At 53.5% G+C, this 13743-nt stretch overlaps 1 protein-coding gene across 1 annotated transcript; it reads right to left on the bottom strand.

Annotated features, from left to right (window-relative positions):
• Positions 1-12236: 12236 nt before the first annotated feature.
• Positions 12237-13184, bottom strand: LOC118701003 (olfactory receptor 14A16-like). The gene has a single exon (XM_036405587.2). It carries the CDS (start codon positions 13167-13169, stop codon positions 12237-12239), a length of 933 nt encoding a protein of 310 aa, XP_036261480.1. The 5' UTR covers positions 13170-13184.
• Between the last annotated feature and the right edge of the window lie 559 nt (positions 13185-13743).

Below are 13743 nucleotides of genomic sequence, written 5' to 3'. Positions count from 1 at the left end.
CCTGGGAATCATTTGATTTCAGTTCCCAAACTTTTGTAGTTAATAAGAGAGGTTTCAGAAGTGCATTCAACTGAATGTGTTCTATTTAAAAAGACAGTAAGGAAACATTTTTTAGGTCCTGTTTAGTTTTTTTTTTCCCCTTGTTAATAGCAATCTCCAATTGACACTGAATCCAAGTACCTCCTCATGCAGTTTGAATAGGTGTGAAATCAAGACCCTTCATGGCTAACAATCAATCAGACTCTGTCCCTACCCCCACCCCACCATTTCCCCCATCCAAGCCCTGGCACTCAGAGCAGCCTTGTGCAAATCTGAGCTCCCTCCAGCCCAGGCTGCACCTGCAGCTTTCAGCTCCTTGGCTCCAACTCCCACCTGCTTTCTTGGAGAAGGAGCTGCTCGAGACACAGAGGGATGTTCATTTCTTGTCAGCCAGCAAAGCCAAGGGAAGGCACAGCTCCATCAAATGCAAAAGTCATTCTTGTCCCTGGCTCTGCCCTGCCTCTGATCCCCACAGCCTGTCCTGTTTCCTTCATCCCTGCATTTCCAGGGACTCTCTGGGACAAGGGAGCTCTGCTCTGGCTATGGAGGGCGGTGCAAGTGCCAGCACTGGAGTGGGAACCACAACTCATCAGGTTTGTGTCCTTTGGGGGTCAGGAACTGGTGAGACTCAGAGGCACAGAAAGTTTCTCTTCATGGCCAACAGACCACAGTTGAACAGGACACAATTTAATAACAATCTCACTCTTCCCTGAGCCATGTGCAACATCCCAGCAGTGCCTGATGAGTCCACCATTCACAAAGATTTCCATACTAGAATTAATTTTAGACAAGCATGGTTCTGTGACAGATATAAACACAATTAAGTTCTTGTATCAAGATGCTCATCCTGGAGTGGGGGCAAAACAGCTCCAACAATTCCTGATTTGCAAAGCTGTCAGTGGTGGATGGAGAAGGGAGGTCAGGTGCTTTTGGTGCTGAGGAAATGCTGAAACCAGCCTGACTCATTTCATCTCCTCCTGTCCTGGCCGATCTCCCCTCTTTCCCCTTCCACCCACTGGCTTTTGTCTCCCACCAGGCCCCCGGTGAAGAGCCTGGCTCTGTGTTCTCCATCCCCTCCTCGCTGGCACTGCCAGGCTGGGATGAGGAGCCCCTCAGCCTTCCCTGCTCTGGGCTGGACAAGCCCAGCTCCCTCAGCCTCTGCTCACAGCCCAAGGGCTCCAGCCCACCTTGGAGGCCCTTCCCAGGCCCTGCTCCAGCTGCCAGACATCTTTCCTGCCCTGGGCAACCCAAGCCAGGCCACAGTGACCTGGATAATCCCCGTCCTTGATGTCCTGGTCACACAGCCCTGGGGCCTTGTCCCCATGTCAGGCTCTGGGCTGGATCCTGTGGAACATCCTTTTGTGGAGGCTGTGGCTCCAGGTGGGCCAGGGGGATCCCGGGGGACAGGGACCCCGCTGGGCATGGACAGCATTGGACTTGTTGGAGAAACTGTGAGGGGGAGCTGGGGCCGAGTGACCAACCCAGTGACCTGACACAGCCCTGCTAGGATGGCACACAGCCCCTCTGGGATGTCACAGCCTGCTCTGTGAGCTCACAGCCCCTTCTCTAATGTCACACAGCTGGTCGCTGATGTCACAGCCAACTCTGTGATGTCATCATCTGCTCTGTGATGTCACAGAGGCAGTCTATGATGTCACAGCTGCTGGATGACGTCACATAACCGACTCTCTGATGTCATAGCCCACTCTGTGACCTCATGTTACCAGATGATCAATTGCCTACACCAGGTCAGCTGACACCTGGAGCTTGTTCTCCACATCCCCAGGCCTATGGAAACCACACAAGGCCCATTGTGTGAGAAGGGGAACTGGAAGTTCAGCAGCCTCAGGGTCCTGCCAGCTCAGCCAGGCCCACTGGAACATTGGGGTCCACGACCACCAGGGACCACCAGAGAGACCCCCAGGACAGAAGAACACTTGGGTAAAGGGGAGGGGAATATGTTAATGATTTTGGGGAAATGATTATCATATGTATGTTTAGTCCAGGACAATCAATGAATGTGTGTGCAAAATTCAGAAAATAAACAGAAACTTTCCTGTACTCAGCCTGCACAGCTTTGGGAGCAGCTCTCCCCCGTGCATCCAGCTGAAAAAAGAATGCTGCTTCTTAATGCTACACTGGGGTTAAGGAGTTTTCTGTTTTACTGAATTTTTGGTAACACTCCCACTGCCAAGGAAAGCTCTGTCTGCTGCTGTTCACAGACAGAGAAGGGCTGGGGGCAGATGTGGGGCTCGGAGGCTGCCTGGGGCACAGTGACCATGAAATAATCAAGTTTTCAATGTTCTGTGAAAGAAGGAGGGGCAGCAACAGAACTTCTGGACTGCAATTAGGAAGGGCAGACTTTGGCCTGTTTAGGATGCTGATTTGGGGAGAAACAAATCAGGTCCTGATTTATTTTAAGGGAAACATTCCTTTAATACAAAGGGATCCAGGAAGGACACACATTTCAAGAAGGTAATTTAAGGGGGAAGGAGCAGCCTGTCCCAGTGTGGCAAAAGATGAGCTGGTGAGGAAAATGACTGGCCTGGCTGCCAATGGAGCTTTTGTGGGAACTCGGGGGATCAAAGGACTGGCAACTCAGGAAGCATTTAAGGATTTCGATGGGTTATTCAGAAAGAAAAGTTGAGATGTGAAAGCTCAATTAGAACTTTACCTGGCGGCTTCTGTAAGAAAAATGTTTTTATAAAAAAAAAAAATATAGCAAAAGGAGGGAGAAGAAGAACCTCTACTTTTTATTGGATGCAGTAGAGAATAGAGTAACTAAAGATAAGGAAAAGGCTGAGCTACTTAATACCTTGTTTGTCTCAGGTATATTTTTTCAGTATTAGGACAGGTTTTCCTCAGGACAAGTGTTCTCCTGAGCTGGTAGATGGGCACAGGGAGCAGAACAGCCCCCTGGAATCCAGGAGGAAGCAGCTGCTGACCTGCTGAGCCACTCAGATGCTCACAGGTGTCTCTGGGAGCAGATGGGATCCATCCTAAGGGGATGAGGGAGCTGTGGATGAGCTCCCCAAGCTGCTCTCCATCATTTACCATCAGTCCTGGCTCAGCAGGGAGGGCCCAGAGCACTGGAGGTGCCAGTGTGAGCCCATCCCCAGGAAGGGCTGGAAGGAGGAGCTGGGGAACTCCAGGCCTGTCAGCCTGACCTGGGTGCCCAGCAAGGTTATGGAACAGATCACCTTGAGTGCCATCACAGGGGACCCACAGGATGGCCCAGGGATCAGAGCCAGCCAGCGTGGATTTCAATATCTGCATTGATGATCTGGATGAGGGGATTGAGTCCATCATCAGCAAATTTGCAGATGACACCAAACTGTGTGTGAGTGTGGATCTGCTGGAGGGTAGGAGGGCTCTGCACAGGGCCCTGGACAGGCTGGATCCAGGGCCCAAATCCAACAAGGTGAGGTTTAATTGGGGCCCTGTGAGACCAAGGGACCATTGTGACACTGTGGGGCCCTGTGAGATCAAGGGACCATTGTGACACTGTGGGGCCTCATGGAACCAGTTTGACCATTGTGACCCTGGGGGCCCCGACAGAACCAAGAGGACCATTGTGATACTGTGGGGCCTCATGAAACCAAGAGGCCTTTGTGACACTGCAGGGCTGCATGGAAACTTGGGACCATTGTGACATTGTGGAACCCCATTCAACCAAGTGTTCATTGTGACACTGCAGGGCTGCGTGGAACCAAAGCTCCAGGGTGACACAGAGGGGCCTCTTGTCATCAATGGTCCATTGTGACACTGGGGAGCCAAAGGAGACCATTGTGACACTGCAAACCCCCAGGGTCCAAAGGTCCATTGTGACATTGCAGGGCTCATGGAACAGAGGAGTCCCGTGACATTGTGGGGCCTGTGGAACCACGGAGACCATTGTGACACTGCAAGGCCTCATGGAATAAGTGGTACCACTGTGAAACTGTAGGGCCTTATGGAACCAAGGGGCCACTGTAAAATTGTTGGACCCCATCAAACCAAGGGTCCATTGTGATACTGCAGGACTTTGCCATTGTGACACTGCTGGACCCCATAGAAACAAGGCACCATTATGGCACTGTGCGGCCTCATGGATCCAAGGCACCCTTGTGACACTGTGGGGCCCACAAAACCAAGGGAGCACAGAAGAGGTGTGGCTGCTTTGGCCTCCCATGGGCTGCCTGACTGGTCCAGCTGACCTTGGGGTGTTGAGGGTCTCTTCTCATCTGCTGTTGAAGCACTGGGGCTCTGTGCTTTCCTTCCTATGGAAAAGAACTGTCCTTCGTCTCCAGGCACCCTGGCCAGATTTGGGATTTCATTTCCAAATTTCCTTATATCCAGGTATTATTCCAATAGGAATATTGTCAGGACAGGTCTGGCTGGCAACGGTTTCACAATGGTCACTTCTCATCTGTCCCCAAAACACTGGGGAAGACTCTGTGCTTTCCTTCCTATGGGAAAGAATTGTCCTTCTTCTCCAGGAACCCATGGCTGAGACCGGGTTTCCACCTTCAAAATTCCCTTAATTGAAAGACTGATCCCAGACAAAACCTGCAATTCTTCAGAAGTCTGCCTGGCCATGGCCTACTTAGGCTCTCACCTGCCTTCCAAACACTGGGGCTCTGTGCTTTCCTTCCTATGGAAAAGAACTGTCCTTCTTGTCCCAGTGCCCATGGCCAGAATGGAATTCCACCTCCAACATTGCCTGTTGTGACAGACTGAAGGAGATTGTTGGCTTAAAACCTTTTTGTGTGCAGGGGGGAGGAAGGGGCAGGTCCAGCCTTGCCCTGCCCTGGAACCCCAATCCCCCCAGAGCCTCTATCCCAGCCCAGCAGTAGCTGCCAGTCCCTGGCACAGCACAGGCAATGCTCCACAGCCACCTCTGAAGGCCCCAGCCCAGCTCCTGAGGGACCAAATGAGCCCAAGCCCCACCTGGGGGAAGGGCCCAGGGAGACCAAGGGGTATTGAAGGCTGACCACAAGGCAAGCACACATCTTGACCCTGCATCCTCTTGGAATTTCCATCTGAACAGTGCTGGAATCCAGGAGATGGTAGCTGTTTGTGTGCTTCTCTAAATCTTATTTGTCTTTTTCTTATTCCCTCTTCTTGCAAATTTTGAGTAACTTTAAATGGAACAGGCTTACAGTTTGTGAAGTTGAATGAGAAAAATTAATGCTTTGAGAAGTGTTTCTTGTTGATTGAATGTTGTATTAAACCTTTTGCCAAAGTTTCTCTGATATTCTAAAGTTGCCAGTAAAGTTCCTGTTTTGTTGTTTTGAGCTCCTCAGAATCTCTTGCTGATATTTCTCCAGTGCGTCCAACTCAGTGTACACAAACAATTGTAATTCCATTTAAATGTCTCCTTGAGAGAGTTTTTTAGAGGATGGGAGTCAGGGCTTGTGTGTCCTGCTTGGCCCAGCCCAGGAAGGGCTTTCCCAGCCACATTCCACACTCCATTGCCCAGCTGGAGCCGCTGGTGCCTCTGAGTTGTGCTGCCCCAGCCCCAGGGACGCTCTCCTTGTCTGCCCATTCCCCCACGGTCTCTGGGCAGGGATGGCCTCAGTGGGGGCTGCTGACATCCTCAGCAACTTGGAGGCTGCTGCTGAATTTCCCTGCTCCAGAGGCTTGTTCAGCCTTCAGCTCTTCAGTGCAGGAATTCAGTGTCCTAGGGCTCATTAACATTCAGAACACTTGAACAAGCCAAGCCTCTGGGAATAATTTAATTTTAATTTTCAAATCCTTTGTGGTTAAGTAGATCTCAGTAGTATATTCAAACTAAATACCTGATTTTAAAAAGACAGTGAGAAAAGATTTTTTAAGTCCTGTTTAGTTTTGCTTTCCTGTTAATTAAATGATGTGTGCAATCTCCAATTGACACTGAATCCAAGTACGTCCTCATGCAGTTTGAAAGGATATGAAAATCAAGACCCTTCATGGCTGACAATCAATCAGACTCTGTCCCTACCCCCAGCCCACCATTTCCCCCATCCAAGCCCTGGCACTCAGAGCAGCCTTGTGCAAATCTGAGCTCCCTCCAGCCCAGGCTGCACCTGCAGCTTTCAGCTCCTTGGCTCCAACTCCCACCTGCTTTCCTTGGAGAAGGAGCTGCCCGAGACACAGAGGGATGTTCATTTCTTGTCAGCCAACAAAGCCAAGGGAAGGCACAGCTCCACCAAATGCAAAAGTCGTTCCTCTGCTGGATATTAAATCCACTTTGCACTGCAGACAGTCTCAGAGCAATGGAAAACACCTTCTGTGCCCAGCACAGATCCCAAGGTCTCCCCAAAGCCTCCCTGCCCCGATTCTGCCCAAATTTGCTCTTTGCACACACAAGTCACACGCTGAAGTCAGGAGCTCCCTCCATGCCCAGAGGGAGGAAAAGAGAGAAAGGGGATGAAGAGCTCTCCTGTGCAGAGCCAAGGTCCATGTGCAGCCCCAGCAGTGGGAACCACAACTCGTCAGGTTTGTGTCCTTTGGGCTCAGGGCCTGGTGACACTCAGAGGCACAGAAAGGTTTCTTGCCAACAAACACAAGTTGAACATTTGAACAGTTTAATAACCATCACAGCTCTTCCCTCAGCTCTCTGTGATGTCCCAGCTGCATCTGACATGTCCCCCATCCCCAAGGGATTTCTGTACAGGAACAGTTTTAGACAAAGACATAAGAAATGGTAATTCTGTGATAGATAAAAACACAATTAAGATGTTGACTAGTGTGGTATTTATTTGAACTTCAGAAAGACTGGACAACTCCCTGATGCTCAAAGCACGAAACCAGTCAGTTGAGAGGCACTTGAATGACCAGAGAGCATCTGGAGGAGAAAATTTGGAAGGAATGGGAAGAATAAAGTTCCGGAGAGCCTAGTGAAGAGATGCCCTTAGACATGGCCATTTAAACAAGAGAGCTGCAAACACATGAAGGAAGAGCAAGAGGAAATATTAGACTGAATATTGGTGACACAAGTAGAGGGAAAGATCAGTATTTCTTCTTTTGCCATTATTAGAAGAATCCAGTAAATCCAGGAAATTCCTGTTCCTGATGGGAAAACATTGCCATTTCTTAAAAGGACACAAATGAGCCAGATAATAAAGATTTGCTTGTATCTTATGAAACTAACAGGTATTAACACCTGTGCCCCTTTCCAGGAAGACATCAGCTGTGTGCCCATGAACAGGCAGTGCCACTTGTGCCCTGAGGTGCCCAGCTGGGATTGGATCTCTCCCAGAGCACCTGATGGAGAGCAGAGCACCTTGCAAGCTGCAGGTCCCTGACAGTCCCACAGGGCTCCTGTCCCATCAACATCTGCTCTGCTCCAGTCTGAAACAGGGCCCAGCATGGTGCCGGGATCATCAGAGAGCTGAGGTGTGTGCTGGAATTCAATGCCCTCCCATCCTGCAGCAGCCCTGCATTTCCCTGCTGCAGCCTTGGTCTCCAGCAAAGCCATGGAGGCTCTTTGGGCTCTGGAGTGTTGCTGCAGCCCCCAAGGGCAGCTGAGCTCTGCCTTTGGCACAGTCAGGCCTGGCCAGCGCAGGCCATGCTCAGCAATTGCTTGTGTGTGCCTGGCCTTGCTGTCAGCCCCGGCAGCGGCTGCGTGGCCCCTTTGTGGCCCTGTGCTGGCCCAGCCATGGTGGCCCAGCCCCTGTGCAGGCCCAGCCCAGGCCAGGAGCATTGCGGCTGGGAACGGCCCCTGTGCCGTGGTGCCCACAGCAGCCTTGGGGCTCTGTGCCCCATGGCCTCCCTGCTGGGCAGCCTCTGCCAGCTCCTGCAGAGCCCCTGGCCCCTGTGGGGCTGCACAGACAGCCCTGCCCCGGGCTCTGCCGGCCTCTGGGCCAGCAGAGAGGCAGCCAGGGCTGGCCATGGCCGGGAACAGGCCCTGAGCCCTGCAGGAGGATGGAGCTGGGCCACAGCCAAACTCAGCCCAGGCCAAAGCTGGGCTCAGCAGCCAGGGCTGACAACACATGGGCACAGAGGCTGGTGCTGACAAATGTCCTGGGCCCCCTCCCTGCTCTGTCCATGCCACCAAGGGGATGGAGCAGCCTCCTCTCTGGGCCACTTGCCTGTTTGCAATGCCTTGCACAGGCGCTGGCCCTGCCCCACAAGGCCTGGCCTGAGTCCTGCCCCTGCACGCTCAGCCAGGCTGAGATGGACACTGATGGTTTCTGGGCCAGGCTCTCTGAGCCCAGCCCAGCTCCCTGCAAGCTCTGCCAGCTGCCCTGAGCTCTGGGCAGCACCAAGGGCCTCTCTGAGCCCAGCCCAACCCAGCCGGCTCTGGTCCCACAGCTCTGCTCAGGCCAGGCTGCTCTGGGCACTGGCCCCACGGCCTCAGCCCCTGCCAAGGGCACAGCAGCAGCTGCAGCTGCCACAGGACTCAGCCCCAGCCATGGGGGAAGGTGCTTGGCCAGGGCCCAAGGAGGCTCCCTGGCTGCCCTGCTCCCCTCGGCCTGAGGTGCTGAGAGCTCTGCAGCCTCTGTTGCCATCCCATCTGCCCAGGGCAGCACAAGAGCCCCAGCCTTGGGGCCCTCAAGAGCTGCTCCTGCTCCAGGCCCAGGGCCCATGCCAAAGCTGGGGCAGCCACAAAGCTGTGCCCATTTCTGTTCATTGCTGCTCTGATGGGGATGGATCCTCAGCCACTTGGAGGTTGCTGATGAGTTTTACTACACCAGATGCCTCTTCTTTCTTGAATTCTTCAGTTCAGGAATTCAGTGAGGAAAGCTCATAAACATTTGTGCAAAAACTCCAGAACAACAAAGCCACAGGGAATATTCTAAGTATTTATTTATTCTGTGAATAATTAGACGGATTTCAGACGTGTATTCTAAGTGAATACACTGTATTGAAAACAATGCAGAAAGAAGTGTTTTGTCATGTTAAATTTTCTTTTCCTGTTTATGGTTTGGTATAATCAATGTCCAATTGATATTGACCCCCAGCACCTTCTAATCCAGTGTGAACAGATATGATAATCAAGACCCCTCCTGGCTGATAATCAATCAGACTTTGTCCCCCCTCCCTCCCCACCATTTCCCTCATCCAGCCCCTGGAATTCCAATGGATCAGGAATAGTGTGGCCAGCAGGGGCAGGGCAGTGATTCTTCCTCTGTGCTTGGCATTGGTTCTGCAGCACCTCATGTGCTGTTTCCAGTTCTGGGCCCCCCAATTTAGGAAGGACAATGCGGGGCTGGAGCGTGTCCAGAGAAGGGAAACAAGGCTGGTCAGGGGTCTGGAGCACAAGTCCTGTGAGGAGCAGCTGAGGGAGCTGGGGTTGTTTATCCTGGAGAAGAGGAGGCTTAGGGGAGACCTCATCACTCTCTACAACTCCCTGACAGGAGGGTGAAGCCAGGTGGGGGTCGGGCTCTTCTCCCAGGGAACAGTGACAGGACAAGAGGACACAGCCTTCAGCTGCACCAGGTAAAGTTTAGGCTGGACATTAGGAAATATTCTCCACACAAAGGGTGATTTGGGCATTGGAATGGGCTGTCCAGGGAGGTGGGTGAGTCACCATCCCTGGAAGTGTTTAAGGAAAGACTGGATGTGGCACTCAGCGCCATGGTCTGGGTGACAAGGTGGTGTTGGGTGCCAGGTTGGACTTGATGCTCTCCAAGTTCTTTTGCAGCCTGGTTCATTCTCTGATGATTTTGACACTGCAGGGCCTGAGGAAGCAAGGGGCCATTGTGACACTGCGGGGCCTGGTGGCACTAAGAGGACCATGGTGACACTGTGTGCAACATGGCAGCACAGAGCCAAGGGGCCATTGTGACACTGTGGGGCTGGATGGAAGCAAGGAGTCCATGGTGACAGTCTGGGTCCTGGTGGAACCACAGAGGCCACTGTGACCCTGCAGGGCCTTGTGGAACCATGCAGAGCATTGTGACAGAGCAGGACCTGTTGTCACAATGGGGCCATTGTGACACTGCAGGGCCCCATGGAACCAAGGGGCCAGGGCTGCTCCTCAGGGACTCATGGAACGAAGGAAACATGTTTGACACCATGGTGGCCCTTGGGACCAGGAGGCCATTGTGACACTGTGGAACCAAGGAGAGCATTGCTGCACTGCCAGACCTCATGGAACCAAGGATTCATTGTGACACTGCAGGGCCATGGGGGACTATGGTGCCATTGTGACACTGCAGGGCCTTGGAACCAAGGATCTGTTGTGACACTGCAGGGCCTTGGGGACCACGGCACCATTGTAACACTGCAGGGCCCAAGGATCCAAGGGACTTGGTGACACCAAGGGGTCCCATGGAATCAAAGGGATATTGTGACACTGGGAGGCCTCATGGAATCATGGAGACCTTTGTGACACACTGGGGACACATGGAACCATGGTGACATCAAGTTGTCTGGGAGTGTGGATCTGCTGGAGGGTAGGAGGGCTCTGCACAGGGCCCTGGACAGGCTGGATCCAGGGTCCAAATCCAACAAGGTGAGGTTTAACAAGTCCCAGTGCCGGGTCCGGCACTTTGGCCACAACAACCCCTGCAGAGCTACAGGCTGGGGACAGAGTGGCTGGAGAGCAGCCAGGCAGAAAGGGACCTGCAGGGACTGATGGACAGCAGGCTGGACATGAGGCAGCAGTGTGCCCAGGTGGCCAAGAAGGCCAATGGCTCCTGGCCTGGATCAGGAATGGTGTGGCCAGCAGGAGCAGGGCAGGGATTCTTCCCCTGTGCTCAGCACTGGTTGGGCAGCACCTTGAGTGCTGTGTCCAGTTCTGGGCTCCCCAATTTAGGAAGGACATGGAGGGGCTGGAGCGTGTCCAGAGAAGGGCAACAAGGCTGGGGAGGGGTCTGGAACACAAGACCTGTGAGGAGCGGCTGAGAGAGCTGGGGTTGTTTATCCTGGAGAAGAGGAGGCTCAGGGGGGAAAAGGCAGTGTTAGGGCACAGGTTGGACTTGATGATCTCCAAGGTCTTTTCCAGCCTTGCTGATTCTGGGATTCTCTGAAACCACCCTTGGAGCAGTTCCAGAATGAGCCCTGGTCCTCCTCTTCAGAAGGAGGGAACAGGGGTGGGAAATTGGAAGAAATTTGTATCAGGAAAGAGTAAAGAAAGCAAAGGAGAAGCCAAGGAAATGCTCAGGGCAGTTTGGGGGTGGCTGCCAGGCAGCCCTGGCTCTGAGCAACAGCGTCTGCAGTGGCACAGGAAACTCCCAGCTGATGGGAACAAACTTTCTGGCTGCCTGCAGAGGCCAGGACAAAGCTGAATGGTTTCCCTGGTGTCCCCAGCACTTGCTGGCCCCAGGGGCTGATGGCATTTGTGCTCCCTCAGGTTCATGTCCCCACAGCAACAGCATGGGGGTGCTGCCCCTGCTGTGTGCAATGCAAACAGGGGCTGCTGAGGCAGTGCTGCCGTGTCTGTGCCTGCAAGGATGGGGCACCTGTGTGAGCTGGGGGAGAGGCCAGGGCTGCAGAGGGGGGATGTTGTTGGCAGCTGCGTGAGGACGCTCTGGGACGCTGCCCTGGGCTGTGCAGCGCACTGGGCATGGATCAGCCCCTGCTCTGCTGCTCCTTCCCGTCTGCCCCAGGGCCCTTGCAGAGCCCCAGCCATGCTGTTTGCCCCAAGCCTGCCCACGGCCAGCCTGGGGCTGCTCACGGGGGTTTCTGTGCTGAGCATTGGCCTGGCCGTGTTCTTGAGAGAGCCTGGGCAAGGAGCCTGGAGCCCCCAGGGCCTGGCCTGAGGCGTCAGCGCTGCCCCAGCAGTGCCCATGGCCTGTCCCTGCTGCAGCCCCGGCACTGCCACCCCCAGGGCTGTGCCCGGCCCCGAGAGCACTCAGGCCCTGCAGCAACACCAGGGCCACCAGGGCAGTGGGGCAGGGCCACGGCAGCAGCACTGGCAACACCAAGTGCTGCTGCTGCTGCTGCTGGGCACAGCTGCTGGGCCAGCACTGATCTGCCCCAGCTCTGCACACAGACATTGCTGCTGCAGCTCCAGAGAAGGCAACACAAGGGCATCTCTGCAGAAAACTCTGCTGGGACATCCCTTAGTTCCTCTAAAGCTATTGAGAGCATAACCCCTCATTGACACAGTCTGTGTCCACAGGGAAGGTGGAGAGACATGAAATGAGAAATGGCAGAAACAATGACATTTCTTTGTAGATAGTATGAAAAACTAAAACAAGAGAAAAAAGACCCTACATCCAAACCACCAAGAAATATGAAAGACTACTTTTATTACAAGCGATTTGTAGAAATTGGCCAGTATTTTAATGTTTGTGAAAGCATCCAGTCATCAGTCTCCACACTGCAGCCTTGAGCTCCTGGTTCCTCAGGCTGTAGATGAGGGGGTTCAGGGCTGGAGTCACCACCGAGTACAGAACTGACACTGACAGATCCAGGGATGGGGAGGACATGGAGGGGGGCTTCAGGTGAGCAAATGTGCCAGTGCTGATAAACAAGGACACCACGACCAGGTGAGGGAGGCAGGTGGAAAAGGCTTTTTGCCGTCCCTGCTCAGAGGGGATCCTCAGCACAGCCCTGAAGATCAGCATATATGAGAAAACAATGAACACAAAACAGCCAAATGCTAAACAAAGGCTAACCAAAATGAGCCCAATTTCCCTGAGGTTTGAGTGTGAGCAGGAGAGCTTGATGATGTGTGGGACTTCACAGAAGAACTGGCCCAGGGCATTGCCATGGCACAGGGGCAGGGAAAATGTATTGGCCGTGTGCAGGAGAGCATTGAGAAAGGCACTGGCCCAGGCAGCTGCTGCCATGTGGGCACAAGCTCTGCTGCCCAGGAGGGTCCCATAGTGCAGGGGTTTGCAGATGGACACGTAGCGATCGTAGCACATCACGGTCAGGAGATAAAATTCTGCTGAGAGGAAGAAGAGAAAGAAAAAGAGCTGAGCAGTACATCCAGTGTAGGAGATGTTCCTGGTGTCCCAGAGGGAATTGTGCATGGCTTTGGGGACAGTGGTGCAGATGGAGCCCAGGTCGCTGAGGGCCAGGTTGAGCAGGAAGAAGAACATGGGCGTGTGCAGGTGGTGGCTGCAGGCTACAGTGCTGATGATGAGGCCGTTGCCCAGGAGGGCAGCCAGGGAGATGCCCAGCAAGAGGCAGAAGTGCAGGAGCTGCAGCTGCCGCGTGTCTGCCAATGCCAGCAGGAGGAAGTGACTGATGGAGCTGCTGTTCGACATTTCTTCTGTCTTGGCATGGGGATCTGTAAGAAAAGTAATCATGAAATAGCTGGGTGTGGAGAGGACTTGAAATATCCCAGCACAGGCTGGGGGCACTTTCCCCCCACTGCCTGCCCAGGGCTCTGCTGCCTGGAGCTGTCCCTGCCAGCAGCTGCTTCCCTGTGCCCAGGGCTGGGCCCTGCCAGTGCTGCCAGAGCCCAGCCCAGCCCTGGGGGCTCAGCTCTGCCCTGCAGAGCCCTCCCAGCTCAGGCACTGCCCAGGGGCAGCTCTGGCTCTGCAGGCTCTGATGGCAATGTCAGAGCAACCCTGAGGAGAATGGAAAAGCAACAGTAAGGGGCCCTGTGGTCTTTTCTGTAACTGCCTGGTTTAAAAAGATCTGAGAAAAAACTTGGTTTTTTTTCTTAACCTGAACTGAGAGATGAATATATATGTGCCATTTTGCATCCAGGCAACCCAGAGCAGTAGAATAAAAAGCAGGATTTTCCCTTTCATGCAGCCCCTGTCTTGCTGTGCTCCCTATATAATCTCCTTGGAAATGTTCTGCAGTTCAATGCCCTGCTGGGAGCAGTCCTGA

The sequence above is a fragment of the Molothrus ater genome, unplaced genomic scaffold (genome assembly GCF_012460135.2).
Source record: "Molothrus ater isolate BHLD 08-10-18 breed brown headed cowbird unplaced genomic scaffold, BPBGC_Mater_1.1 matUn_MA114, whole genome shotgun sequence".
In the NCBI taxonomy this organism is placed as follows: Eukaryota; Metazoa; Chordata; class Aves; order Passeriformes; family Icteridae; genus Molothrus; species Molothrus ater.
Note: the sequence above shows the minus strand (reverse complement) of the source record. Positions and strands in the feature narration are given on the sequence as shown.